The 14185-nt window shown below is 48.5% G+C and overlaps 1 protein-coding gene across 1 annotated transcript in view; it reads left to right on the top strand.

Annotated features, from left to right (window-relative positions):
* Positions 1-11716, top strand: part of arhgap32a (Rho GTPase activating protein 32a) — a 43947-nt gene extending 32231 nt beyond the window's left edge. The window contains exons 16-20 of the mRNA XM_076291116.1: positions 6948-7096; positions 7744-7815; positions 7919-8382; positions 8419-8737; positions 9104-11716. Coding sequence (XP_076147231.1) covers positions 6948-7096; positions 7744-7815; positions 7919-8382; positions 8419-8737; positions 9104-11697 — 3598 coding nt within the window. The 3' untranslated portion in view covers positions 11698-11716. The remainder of the gene's footprint in view (positions 1-6947; positions 7097-7743; positions 7816-7918; positions 8383-8418; positions 8738-9103) is intronic.
* Positions 11717-14185: the final 2469 nt, after the last annotated feature.

The raw sequence follows: 14185 nt of genomic DNA on the forward strand, positions 1-14185 counted from the left end.
CATGCCTAACCCTAGTGCCTTCCAGGCAGCGCTGCCTTGAAGATAACGTTGGGGGCAGAAAACACCAAGAAACAGGCATTTGTGATTTCCAAGGGGGTTTCCAAAGATTTTTTAAATTTTATTTGGGGTGAGGGTCGGTGGTGGCTCAAACATTTCATGTCATAGCTGATGAATTGATAGCCTAATGTTAACCACAACTACAAGTAATGTCCTTGAGTAGAGAGAGCTGTGTTCTAACATTAGAGTGGCCTACCTTACTACTTAAGGCTCTTACATGCATGTTGCTAACGGCTGATAACTTTGCCTGTGTAATGAATTTTATTGTTTGTTGTAATTAGAAGAAATTTAGTAGTTAATTTCCATGCATGAGGAACCTATTGCACTTAATTTGCGATGTGGTGCTAATAATGCTAACCTTTAATAAACACCGAGCTGAACTGTCATTCTGTGCTGCAACAATGTTGTATTGTTCTGATTCAAGTAGCCTAGGCTACGGAGGAAAGTCTCCGTTGTGTGTGTGTGTGTGTGTGTGTGTGTGTGTGTGTGAGAGAGAGAGTGAGAGAGAGTGGGAGAGGGACAAGGAGAGGGTACTGTATGTGAGTTTTCTGCCATTGCATGTAGCCAACTAGCAAAAGAAGAACATATCTATGTAAACAAAATAGAAACGTATGCTTATCCCTGAACTCCTTACAATGATATTGACTCTCATAGATATAATGTTACATGTTTTCAGGGCATCTTAGCAAGAGCTCACATTCTCAGAACCACTTTAGTCCAGAGACCAAAAGATCAAGTAGAGGTCATGTTTTTGCCTTTCTGACCGTACTGACGGTTTAGACTAGACAGAATAGACAGAGGCTGACGATTGGGGTAGATCAGTTGTACTTCTGTGTCTCTTGGCACCTCTAAAAGGACTGTCCTGTTCCTGTTCCGACTCCTGGGGCCTCATTTATAAAAGTGTTGCGTAAAAACCATCCTTCATTTGATCTTAGATCATTTCTGAAATGATCGTACATGTGATTCAGAGAAAACGAACGAACGCATAAAAAACGTGCGTACGCCACCCTTCCAGATGTGCCCATTATAAATCACAAATGAACATCAACTTGTGCGCAGCCGGATGGTTTTAGGTCTCCGCCTTGTAAACACCCCCTCATCAATATCATTAGCATATGTTTTAATGAAATCAATGGCCTAAAAGCTGTAGCCTATGTAAAATTATACATTGAAAACATTGTATACAGGTAGGCCTAGCCTATACCATCTGATGTTAACTAGCTTATATGCGTCAGTTCGAATAGCTTAACTAATTATGTTTTTTCCAGCAAAGCTTTCTGGAAAGAGATCGTATGCATCCATGCCCATTGTCCTCTGCTCGCTTTCATTTCTTTTGCTTGCAGTAATGTGAATAATCAACATTTAGTATGTTTAGGCCTACTTTGTAGAAAACAAAATTGGGTAGGCCTACCTTATGAAGGAAAGACATCTCTCAATATTCTGGTTTGCGTCGGACTAATAGCGTATTTTATTAGCCTATGGCCTGACAAAATAATCTTTCACAGCGCAAATTATTGTAGCATTTTACGCAGTGGAAAAGTGACAGCGCACGGCAAGAAAGTAAGTGCGTCCAGATTCCCATTCTTCTCAGTGGAACTACTCATCATTAGCCTCGTGAGACCATCCTGATCTCGCGAGCTTCAGGGTTTCACTCGGAGCAAATCCATCTGGCGGAGTCAGGTTAACTCATCATACAGGCATCACAAGTATCACATCACATGAAAGAGCTTTTTCTCAGCTTTTAAACGATGTTAGCCATTTGGTGAACGGTTCGCGAGACAAATAAATACTATGATTAAATTGAATCATAAATTCTAGGATCTGCGCCCATCTCCCTCATTCATCTTGGAATACTTAACGAACCCTTCGTTCAAAACATGGCAAACCATATATCAAAACTAGATGTACCGCAGAGCGGTACAAAATATGACCGCCGCCCAGTCCAGCACATTTTTTCCACAAAAAGAAATCACGCTGAAAGGCCTATATGATTCTAACTGTCTCACTAAATTGCATTATCCACACTCAATTCTCACTGGTATCTGCTAGACAACAAGTCCCAAAACATGATTAGTTCATAGATTTCACATGTAAAATTCATTTTATACAACCCCACCTCCATCTTGCCTGTTCATAATTCTGAGAAATGCTTGATTGTTTGTGTTATGTTTATGTTATGTGTGTGGGTGTGTGTGTGTGTGAGTGTGTGTGTGTGTGTGTGTGCGTGCTTGTGTGTGTGCCTGCGTATGTGCCTGTGCATGGAAGCGTACATATGTCTACTGTGTGAGTATATGTCATACGTATGATTACTGTGAATGTGTGTGTGTGCGTGTGTATCTGTTTGTGCACATGTGTGCACATGAAATGGGTTAACATGACCCCTGGAGGCAAATATACGGAAAAAAAAATGGTCATCCTAGGCCCTACAGTTCTCAAGATATTCACAGAGAACTGTGTCTGGCCTACCCTCCTTTCGGGGGGTCCAGTCCAGCGGGGGGGCTACAGATCAAAACGAAAAATGACGGTTCCATGCTATCCATGTGGGGGTACATGCCCACCAAGTTTTGTGTACCCCGGTCTTTCAGTGTCCCGGGAATCCTTGTTGGTGTACGTCACTAAATGTACACATAAATTATTTTATTGTTAGGCCCCCCATGAACGAAAGTACACAAAACTTGGCATGCATTCGGAGGGTGTCATAATGATCCTACACTTTCAATTTCGTGCAGTTTTGACCATGTCAGCCAGAGATATTGTGATGAAAACACCTACATTTTTGCCTTTTAATTTTTAACTAGGTGGCGCTATACATGAAATGAGTGGTTATGGAATGGGTTGACATGGCCCCTTGAGATCAACTTACAAAAATGGTCCTCCTAAACCTTACGGTTCTCGAGATATTCACAGAAAACTGTGTCTGCCCTACCCTCCTTTCGGGGGGTGCAGTCCAGCGGGGGGGCTACAGATCAAAACGAAAAACGATGGTTCCATGCTATCCATGTGGGGGTACATGCCCACCAAGTTTCGTCTACCCCGGTCTTTCAGTGTCCCGGGACTCATTGACGGAAATTTGGACATGCGAAAAAGAAAAAAAAAAAAAAAAAAAAAAAAAAAAATCTGACTAAACCTATATGACCGCCGCTTCGCTGCGCGGCGGTCATAATAAACAGCAGACCTTACCGAACACGAAGGTTTAAAGCAGCCCCCTGTACAGTTAGCCATTCCAGAGTAATCCGATTTTGAATTTGTAGCAAAGTTCAACATACATGTTTCCAAATTTGGGCTTTAAGTTTCACAACATGTTTAATTTTTTTCCTAGTGATTTCATAACATGCCAAATACAAAATAAATGTTACAAATATCGCCTAGATGTCGGTAAATATTAAAATCAGAGGATATACAGCTGACTAAGAGTTTGTTAAAGTAGCCTTAATGATGACAAAATGCTAAGCATGCATCTAGGCTATTTGAGTTTCTTAAAGCTGAGCTGTGCTTAAATTGTTCAATACATGATTTCATAACAGGCCAAATATAAAATAAATGTTAAATATAGCCTAGATATCTGTAAATATTAGATGATATTAGATGATCAGATGATCATTATCCTATGTAATATGTCATGTTTTTGTAATGTTTCATACAGTGATGCAGGTCTATTGAATAGGCTAAATACAATTTCAATCATTTTTATAGCCTACTGTATGGTTAACTTTGGCCTGACATGTGGCCTTTGTGCCCCCCACCAAATATGCCCAACTGAAGGCCAAGTGGCCTTGCCCCCAAAATGGTGAAATTCCAAGCCTGCCCATGGTAATATGCTGATTTAGCCTACAAAACAGAGGACTAAATTATAAGCGTGATATGTCATGTAGGCTTAACGTTTCTTTTAGGATAAGCTATGTTTTTGCTGAAAAAGTAGCCTAGTTCGCCGGTCATTATTCATTCATTGCATATCTTTGTGATCGTTTTCTTTCAATAATGTCCAATGGCTTAAACATTGTCCTTTATTGTTTGCTTTAGGCCTACCTTTATACTTTAGCCTACATTATCCAACTCACGTATTGTCATCTGATCTTTGGCACTGCCAGTCAAAAAAAGCAAACAGGTCGGCGCTCTGCACCTCTTTACGCAGCTCCGCCGCAACACTAAATATGAAGATGCCCTGCATTCAGAGGATAGCTTCCATCCCTTGGTTGTGTAGGCTATTTATGATATAAAATATCTATAGCCTACATTGTATCGAGCTGGGAATAGGCATGAGCACAAATTAGGATGTAGTGGAGGCTAAACCCGAGTAAACGCAGTTTCCACCAGAAATAGAGTTTAGGACTACCCACCTCTTATTAGAGTTTATCCACCTTTCAAAAGTTTATTCACTTTTAACATTCAAAACTGCATTATCCAATACTATCCTATATTCCCAATATTGTACAATACCTCCACCATTATCAAACATGTTCTCAATGCTTTTTTTAAAAATCCGATACTGCATGGCGCAGTCCACCTCACCGAGATTGCAGAATTCATAGTTCACCCACCTTATTTTACCACTACATCCCTGGCACAAATACTTTTCCTCTCCTAAATGAGGGGAATTGGACATTTTATGATCAATATTAGATTGGTGAGAACACTAAATATACTAGATCACCTGTAAGAATGTTTCAATCATTCTATCGTAGGTCTTGGTGTTTTTCTTTTTATATATAGATATTATGAAATAAGTAAGCTATACGTTTTTTCACTTTCTTAAGTGGGCAGGGGCGTATCAAGCTTTTTAAAAGTGTGGGGGTTGTGGGATAGGAAAATGAAACAATCTTGCCAAATTATAAATAACTCCCTACAGGGACGTTGTAAGTATTTTCTGAGAGGGGTGCGGACTATATTGGTGTCCGGCAGTTTCTACCCCGAAAAAAAATGAAATTCTGATTGCTAAACACACCATTTTAATGCAGTTTGGGAGGGACAGAAGAAGCAGTGCCCCTCATATGTGTGGCTCATGTGACATGTAAGCCTACATGATCTACCTATCACTTCACTATTTGACACTACCCTACATGGAGACATATATCATGTTATAAATCAAGAAATCATTTCAGAAATTATGTTTTGTGCATATATGGGTTAGCAGGCTACAATAAATTGCCCTAACAGACAGCAGCCTAATTTCGAGGTATCACTAATACCTAAATAAATATAATAATAAAGAATACAGAACTGTAAGCTCAAATTCAAAAACGTTTGAAGTCTACCCAAATATATGCAAAGGGAATATAAATAGATTGTGTTGCATATAGCCAGCTTAATTAATGTCAATTTAAAGATTATGATTAGCAGTTTCTTTTTCCATTAATATAGTTACAGGAAGCCACGTTGTTGTTTAAGCTATTGTTGCTTCTAGCCCACGTTACCTAGTTTCACTTGCTGCAGGGACACACACATTGCATGAGCGCTCATAAGCGTTCTATTTGAGTTCTACATGCTGGAAATCTTAGTTCTCAGATGTAGAACTCAAATGTGTCTTGACGCCTCCGTTTGTAAGATCAAAATAAGATGTTCTAAATGGAACGCGATCGTAGGCTATTTAAGATCTTCAGCACCGGCCATAACTTAATTTCGCGGCTACGTGGACCAGTAGGTTAATTGTTGAGGAGGCCAATAGTTTGAGAAAAGTTGCAGATCATAGACAGAGAAAGCAAAATGCTCTGAGAACAGTATAGTAGCCAAGGTCTTTCTGCAGAAACAAGTGCCTTGGTGCGCGCACCTCCGCTTTCACTTTGACTCTCTGCATTTATACATTGTGACAAAAACTGTCAGTCAGACAGTGAATTTTGGTTTACTAAACCAGCTCGGGGCCCCAAGCAATTGCTTGGTTTGCTTGCCTTCTAGCGACGGGCCTGGCAGCAGCACCTTGAAAGATGCACACTTTGAATTTGATCAGAGCGGCTCTGGTTCTTCACTGGCTAACTTGATGTGATTGGCCTGATGACCATTCAATCAAATCAACAGACCTATTTGTGTCTCTTTGTGTGTGCGTTATGGTAGATACGGTTCCAACTCTTTACGGGAGCGTTTATTTCCATATTTTACTTTCATTTTAATCTGACAAAAAGTGTGGGGGATAGAATCATGTTCCAGCAAAATTGTGTACGTTATAACACCCACATCCCCCACGCTTGCTACGCGCCTGTAAGTGGGCTATAGTTCTCATTAGCAGTTTTATGCCAAACCATGAAACATTAAGCTGCGTCCAAAAACGTCTTTAAAAATCTTCTGATATTGATCATGCATATGGCAAAGAAAGACATGAGATCGTCGGTCTTGGAATTTTGAAAATGCATCACACTTAGACCTCAGATTACTTGCAGTACCCAGGCATTGCCACAAGGAAATGGTGGTACGTCAAGTTTGAACCTGACGTGGAGATAAGCACTTTTCCACGTCAGACGGCTTTTATAAATCTGAGCGTTGGCATGTATTTGAGCGCGCACGGTCTAAAATCAAATCTCTGCGTAAGAACGCTTTATAAATGAGGCCCCTGGTGTTGGCCTGGTGATTGAGGTCTGGTTACTGACTGCCTCCAGCGTACTGGAGCAGATTTGTTTTTCCTCGGGCTACTGAGTTATGCTAATATGTCTGCCCCTGGAGGAGGCCCCACACACACACACACACACACACACACACTCACACACTACCTCAGGCGCAGAACAGAAGAGAGAAGAGAAGAGTCTGAAGGAAACCTCCAGCCTTTATATGATTAGGAGTCAGTCTGGAGCGCTCTAAAACAGGAGCGCTCTGATCATCTGGGCTTATACAGTGGCTTTACACACTCATAGATGTGTGTGTGTGTGTGTGTGTGTGTGTGTGTGTGTGTGTGTGTGTCTCCACAGGAAGAAGGCTTCGGTGAAGTCGAAGAAGTCTCCGGTGGGCGGCTGGAGGAACTTTTTCCATCTGGGCCGATCGTCTTCCACGGCCGCCAAGCGCAAGCTGCACCGCCATCCCAGCGAGCCTAACCAGATCAAGACCATGGCACTGCCAGGTGTGCTGTCCACACACACACACACACACAGAAACACACACACACCTGTGTTAATACTATACCCCCAAGTGCACCAACTAACTGAGATCGCACCCTCCACACACACACACCAGCATGCTCACAGAAATCTCAGAGTACACACTCACATACCTGTGAAAATCAGGGCTGTAGTGGTAAAAGAAAGAGGTGGGTAAACTGACTGATGAATGTTAAAGTTGCATTGGAGGTACGTGAACTCTATTAGGAGGTGTGTTAGTGGTATTTGGACGTGCTTAAATACTATTTCAGAAATATTGGAAGTGTGTCAATCGTATTTACATGCCTTTGGCCTCCTCTACAGCCCTGGTTAAAACCTCCACTCAGACCAGCTCACTGAGATCACATACCTCTCTCACACACACACACACACACACACACACACACACACACACACCAGCACGCTCACAGAGACCACAGAACTCTCTCTCTCACACACACACACCATCTTCCTGTGAGGAGACTGTGCTATTGGAAAGTCTCCTCTCTGGTCCTGCTTTGAAGCCTGCCTGAAACAGAGTTGTCGACCAGCTGTGAAATTTGAACATAATTGTTTACTTGTTTGTGTATTAATGGTGTGCTTTTGTCCTGTTTGTTTACCTTCACGGTAGGTGGACGAGGTGACTCCGGAACTCTCCGCTCTGCTAAAAGTGAAGAGTCTCTTTCTTCTCACAACTTTGATGGTGAGGTGGAATGCTATTTTACGCTTGTTTGTTTACACTAAACCCCCAGTTGTATTTGTTTGTTTGTTTGTTGTCTGATTGCCTGTGTCTTGTTTTTTTGCAGCAGGTGACTCGAAGCTGTCGCGTCCACGGCGACCGCTGTCAATCAGCGAGGCGCTGTCCACTTCCTTTAATGAGGAGCTGCTGGAGAGCCACGCCCACTCCGCACACGCTCTGCCCGGCCCTGCCACCAAAAACACGTCCGCCACGTCCTGTGTGCCAGCGCTCATCTCGCCCCCTCGTCATGACGCCGACCTCCGACCCCTCACCTCTGGCCTGGGCTGTCTGGACTTTGACCCCATGGCCTTCCAGTGCAGCGGGCCGCCAGCTGACCCCGCGCGGCCCGAGGGTAGGAAGCAGGGCAGTAAGCGGGGCAGAAGTCATGGCAACGGGGCGACCGACGCTCAGCCGAGCGTCTCACCCTCGGACAACCCCTCGGCCGCTGCCGTGGCGGCGGTCATCTCGCTGCGCTCGCCGACCGGCAGCCCTGCGCCTGCACCGCTGCGTCTGGAGGAGGAGCTGAGGGAGGTGGTGGAGGAGGAGGAGGAGGAGGTGGTGGAGGAGGAAGAAGAAGAGGAGGTGGCTCTCAACTTCCCCTCCACCTCCGCTGCTGCTGCTGCTGCTTCTGTTCCTGAGGAGGACCCTGCAGCCTGGGCCGACTCGCGGGTCAGAACTGAGTCCCGGTCCGCGCGCACGGCGCCGGTGGCCGTCCCGGACTCGGTGTCTTCCACGCCCCTGACGTCTTCCCCCTCCATGAGGAGCGAGCCCCTGCCCAGCGAGGGCAGCGCCGGGCCCAACAGAGCTGGGTCCAAACGCAGCGGGTCCTGCAGCGCCGACTGCAGAGCGGCAGCCATGGAACCCAAACAGAACCGACCCGACCCAGGTGAGCACAAACATCAATGGCTGATCATAAGCAGCGATGCTCTTTGGTGATGTTCCGTAGCGGAGTAGATGAAGTGGTTTATAAAGTAGCTGATTGTAGTGCTTGATGTGCTGATGTGCTGCTTCAGTCATCATCAGAAGAGAGGTTGATCTGGACCCCTGCAACGAGAGAGCTCTCATGCAGCCTCTCTGTGCCTGGATAGAGGTTTCTGATGATGCTTTCCTCTGTGTGTGTGTGTGTGTGTGTTGTGTATGTGTGTGTGTGTGTGTGTTATGTATGCATGTGTGTGTTATGTATGCGTGTGTGTGTATGTGTGTTATGTATGCGCATGTGTGTGTGTGTGTGTGTGTGTGTGTTCTCTTGTAGGCTCCCTGACACTGGACTGCACTCCTGGGCTGGTGAGTACCGACTCTCTGATCTCCCCTCAGCCTCCGGGGAAGAACGCTGCCCGCATGCTGGCCCTGGCGCTGGCCGAGTCTGCCCAGCAGGTGGCGCTCCACTCCCAGAGAGGAGGAGCGCCCCCTCAACAGCCCCCTCAACAGCCCCAGAGCCCCTCGTCCCCCAGCCCCAAGCTGCCCCTCCTCAGCCCTGTCGGCCCCTACTCGCCCCCCCAGGGCAACACGCCCTCATCTGACCCCAGCGAGCCGCCCCCCTCACACACCTCCCGCTCCGCCAGAGCCGGCGTGGCAGACGGTGGGGCTCCGAGAGCGCCGGGCGGGCCGAACGTGGGTCATGAGAGGGCAGCGATCGCGCTGAAGGCTGTCCGCGTGTGCGGTGCCTGTGGTGGCGAGGAGAGAGAGCCGGGCCCGAGAGGAGCGCCCCCTGTTCCCCGACTGTGCCACTGCGGCGTCCCTGCTGCCCAGGAGAGACCCCCAGCGGGCACGGCCAGCCTGGCACAGGAGCCGCATGAGGGCGCGCGGGGAGGGCACCCCAGCGTGGAGGAGCCGGAGCGCGGCAGCCCCAAACCCCTCCGCCCTCCTCATCACCAACACCAACACCACCCACAACACCACCCACAACACCTTCCACAACACCACCCCCAACACCACCCACAACACCAGCCACAACACCACCCTCAACCCCATCCCCAACACCACCCTCAACCCCATCCCCAACACCACCCTCAACCCCATCCCCAACACCACCCTCAACCCCATCCCCAACACCACCCTCAACCCAAACCCGTGCCCCCGACACCCCCGCGCCGCACGGCTGAGAGCCGCCTGGCCACCGCTGCCCTCCAGAACCAGAACCGCGAGGCGGTGAACGCCTCCAACTTCCGCACGGTGCTGGCGGAGGCCTCGGCGCCGGCGTCGGTCAAAGAGGCGTTCCCCCACCCCTCTCTCCGCTCCCCCGGCTCCTCCTACCCCCTGAGCCCCGAGGAGGACCCCTACGGGCAAACGCGCCCCGGACGCCACCGCAGGTGCCCCCCGCCCTTTCCCACCCAGCCCGAGAGCCTGCCGCCGCACCTCGGGGGGCTGAAGGTGCACCCTAAGGCGTCGTACGAGAGCCACTACGGGACGCTTGGCCCCCGCTCCCTCCACCAGTCCATCAAGTACAAGGAGCACTACCGGGACGAGCACCTGTCCACCACGCACTTCCGCCGCTCGGGGCAGTGGTACGCCCCGTTGGAGGGGGCGCTGGTGTACCCCACCATCCGCCGGGTGCGCTCGCTGCACGCGCCGCCTGAGGACCGGCCCTTCTTCTTCCAGAGCAACCCGTACCCCTCGCGGAAGGGCCACGCCGAGATCCACCAGGTGCAGCCCTACTTTGAGAACGGCAAGGTGCAGTATCGGTACAACCCGTACTCGGACTCGCCCTACGGTGACCCGGACGGTCACAGGGGGCGCCAGTACAGCCACAGCCACGCCTACACTCTCCGCCGCGTGCCCCCTCCTGCGTCCGCACCTGCGCCCCCGTCGAAGACGGGCTGCGCCCCGCGAGGGGGCTACCCCAACCCGCTTAGCCACGTCATCCCAGAGAAGGACTACAGCTTCCAGAGCCACGAGGGCTGCTACTTCCCCCGAGTGGACGACGCCTCGTTGCCGTCCGTCTGGACCTCGGAGCCGCCCGACAGGCACTTCCACCAGGCGACACTGCGGAGGGACAGCAGGACCAAGAGAAAGCCGCACGGTGGCCTGTCTGCCCAGCAGCAGCAGCAGCAGCAGCAGCAGCAGTACTTGGGGGTGAGTCCGGTGCGCCCCAGGCCCGAGGCCAGCCGGCGGGAAAGCAGGCACGTGAGGCATCGCTCGGATTCCGGGAGAGACCTGCTCATATCCACGGAGGAGCCTGGTGGTCATTTTAAAGTCACCATGGTATCCCAGAGTTCCCCAGAGCAGCTGTTCTCCGAGGGCGAGTCGTCCCACCCGGAGCAGCGGCGGAAGGCCGAGCTGGGAGCCAGGGAGGCACTGATGCTCAAGCAGAACAGCGCCCCCTACAGGAACGTGCCACAGGAGAGCCGCCCTTTGCCCCCCCACCTCTCCCTTCACAAGGAGTATAGCTGCCCCGACTTCAAGCACACCGACGGCGGAGGCGGTCATGCTCGAGAGCCGGAGCGTGCTCTTTACCGGACTCTGAGTAGCCGCTACCCGGAGGAGGAGTTCTACTACCCCCGTGCGGGGGCCCGCGGGGCCGTGAGACCGGAGCGCTCGCAGAGCATCAAAGGACACCTGCCCCCTGAGCGCGAAGTACGCGACCGCGCCAAGATGGAGGCAGAGCCCTGGGCCGCCCACTACCACCAGCCCAAGGTGCGCAGTCACAGCTTTGTGGCGTCCCGTTACGACACCATGGAGGGCTACGTGCCCGTCCCCTCGGCCCAGCCACGCACCCCCAAACCCGGCCCCTTCCCCAGCCACGGCTGCATGCCCCCCAGCAGCCACAGACTATACTCCACCGCCCTGGGCCAGGGGGGGTTTCTCCAGGGGCAGCCTCGACCAGAGGCAGAGGTCTACGTGGAGTGATCCAGGGAGGAGGGGCTTATGGGACAGGACCTGAAAGGCTGGGGGGGGGGGGGGGGGGGGGGGGGCATCGAGAAGGCATATGAGACAGGATCTTGAAGGGTGTGTTTGGGTTCCATAGAGCTCACAGAGGTTGTGAGACAGAAGATGAAAGAAGATGTGTGTGTGTGTGTGTGTGTGTTTGGTGGGGGGGCGGGTGGGCAAACTCCACAGCCTCTGCAGGACAGTGGCCAGAACACCAAGACTGTGTGATGGAGAAGGAGGGAGCAAGAGAAACTGGAGGAGGTTCTGTTGAAAGAACACTCTAAAGCATTGCACTGTGCTGATGGGGAGCGGAGCGGACAGTAGACGACAGCAGACTGGATGGAACCTGGTCATGAGACCAAACTTGGTCTCCTCGGCTGTAACATGGGACCACTGGACTGGGTCCTTCAGCGTATGTGATTACAGCAGAGCGGTTTAGACAGAGCCTTATAAATAAATAAATATATTGAATATATAAAGATGTTTTAAATTTATTTCTTTCCATGTTCATTGTAGAGGATTTTTTATGAATATTTCGCCATCCTTTTCACCGCTAATCGAGGCTTTGTGGTTGTATATCATGAAAATGCCAAAACATTAATTATTTAACCAAATAGTTTTTTTTTTTATTTCTGTCATGGCCATGGCTAAAACAGGGTGTAACGGGAAACTGGAGTTAACTGACATATTTAAAAATATGTTGATGCTGTCTGGACCAACTTGTTGAGATGTAACGTCATAAAGCCTGAACACATTTTGCCCAAATATTGTAAACTAGTATAGCTACACTGTTGCCTTTGTCACCTCTGGTGTTGGGTTCATTGGAAAATCCAGTTGTGTGTACAATTTGTTTGTTTCTATTTCACTGTAACGGGCTTTATGTTGTCAGGCATCAAGTTGATGCAAGACCAGATTAAACACAGCATAATACGGTACTGCTACTGGTACTAGTTTCTGTAACCATTAAAACGCTCAGTGAGGGTTTTACAATGTCTGGACCCAATTTTATGCTTCAATTAATCATACCATCATCCTGTGACGGAGACACATGTTTTTTTATGTTTTGTTTGCTATCCCAACATTGTTTTTTTCATTAAAGATTATGTTTCGGATTTGTGTAGCATTCCTCGTGTTTTTCCCCCTAAACCAGATAGGCTACCTTTGTATTTCTATGTAGTGTAGCGAAGAGCAGAAAGGGGTGTTTTATTCCCAGGCCCAGTTTAAAACCACGGGATTGGATGCATTAAGATACAATCCCGACCCATGAGGTTCAAAGAGAGACATGCGTGGAGCAGATCGGTGAATGGCAAAAAGGGGTCGAACGATTTCATTGGCTCCGGAAGCCAACTGTGCCTGATGCAGGCTGTCTGAGGGCTTCGGAGGGCTTCGGAGACCTGCGTAGACAAACACTTGTGCTAAGAATCATCAGAGGTCTGCTGTGTGATAACCCTAACCCTTGACAGAGGATTGTCTGCGGGCAATTTAATCCCTGAGATTGCCATTAATTATACGTTTTAGCTACCTTCCTACGTTTCACCTGACTCCTTTGGGATATTTTACATAAAAGCGCCCTCAGGCCGAGTCCCTTGTCACGTCTTGCCCGTGATCACTGAATCAACACTTAGAGCATCATATGTGCGTCATGAAACAGCCGAGGTTTATTTTTTACATTAGCCATTGGAGGGCGCTAGAGCACTGGTTAAAATTCTACAGCTGTAGTTTGAATATCATGTCTCACGCTGAAAGGAAGGAGGAACTCTATTTCATAAAGCAAATATCTGGAACATTTGGGTCTTGTTTACCAGACTGGCATGGCACGTCTGGTGGTGACATCAATTTCTCTGGCCTTGATTATCGGCTGCGGGTTGGTTTGTTGGCATTCTGCATAACGGATCGGCACACAGTAGGCTAGGCCCTATCTATCGGTGATTTGATGGACAGCCTGAGTATTCATTTAGAGCAGTTTCACTGATTTACGACGCGTAAATTATGCGAAAATGCACCGCCCATTATCATAAAAGTAGCCTACTGCTCTGCCTGAGAAGTCCAGTAAGGTTGCCTAAATCGGTTTGCCTGCATTTGCCACATTTCCTCGAAGCTGATCAGCAGGTGGCAACGGTTATTATTAGGTATTATTTCATCCAGGCACACCTTTTCAGTTGATTTTAGCTTCTTGACATGAAATCAAATTTAATTGCATAGGTCGGTTAATATAGGCTTTGCACACCAAGAAACAGCATATTTATTTTCTCTTTTCCCCCCATTTAGCCTAAATATCTCATTGTAAGGCTACCTGTTGATATCGAACCCTCCGGTTCAATTCCACTTTTTCTTTTTTTTTAAGTACATTTTAGCAGTAGTTATATATCTACTATTGTTATTAGGCTACTCACTGTTGGACAAACAAAGACACAGAGGTAAAAACTATGCTAACGTGCACAGGGGGGTTGCTCAGTTGCCCAGGCAA

The sequence above is a fragment of the Alosa pseudoharengus genome, unplaced genomic scaffold, assembly GCF_046254945.1.
Source record: "Alosa pseudoharengus isolate Yale_2024_CS ecotype anadromous, Long Island Sound unplaced genomic scaffold, YU_APseudo_1.1 YU_APseudo_1.1_scf_18, whole genome shotgun sequence".
NCBI lineage: Eukaryota > Metazoa > Chordata > Actinopteri > Clupeiformes > Clupeidae > Alosa > Alosa pseudoharengus.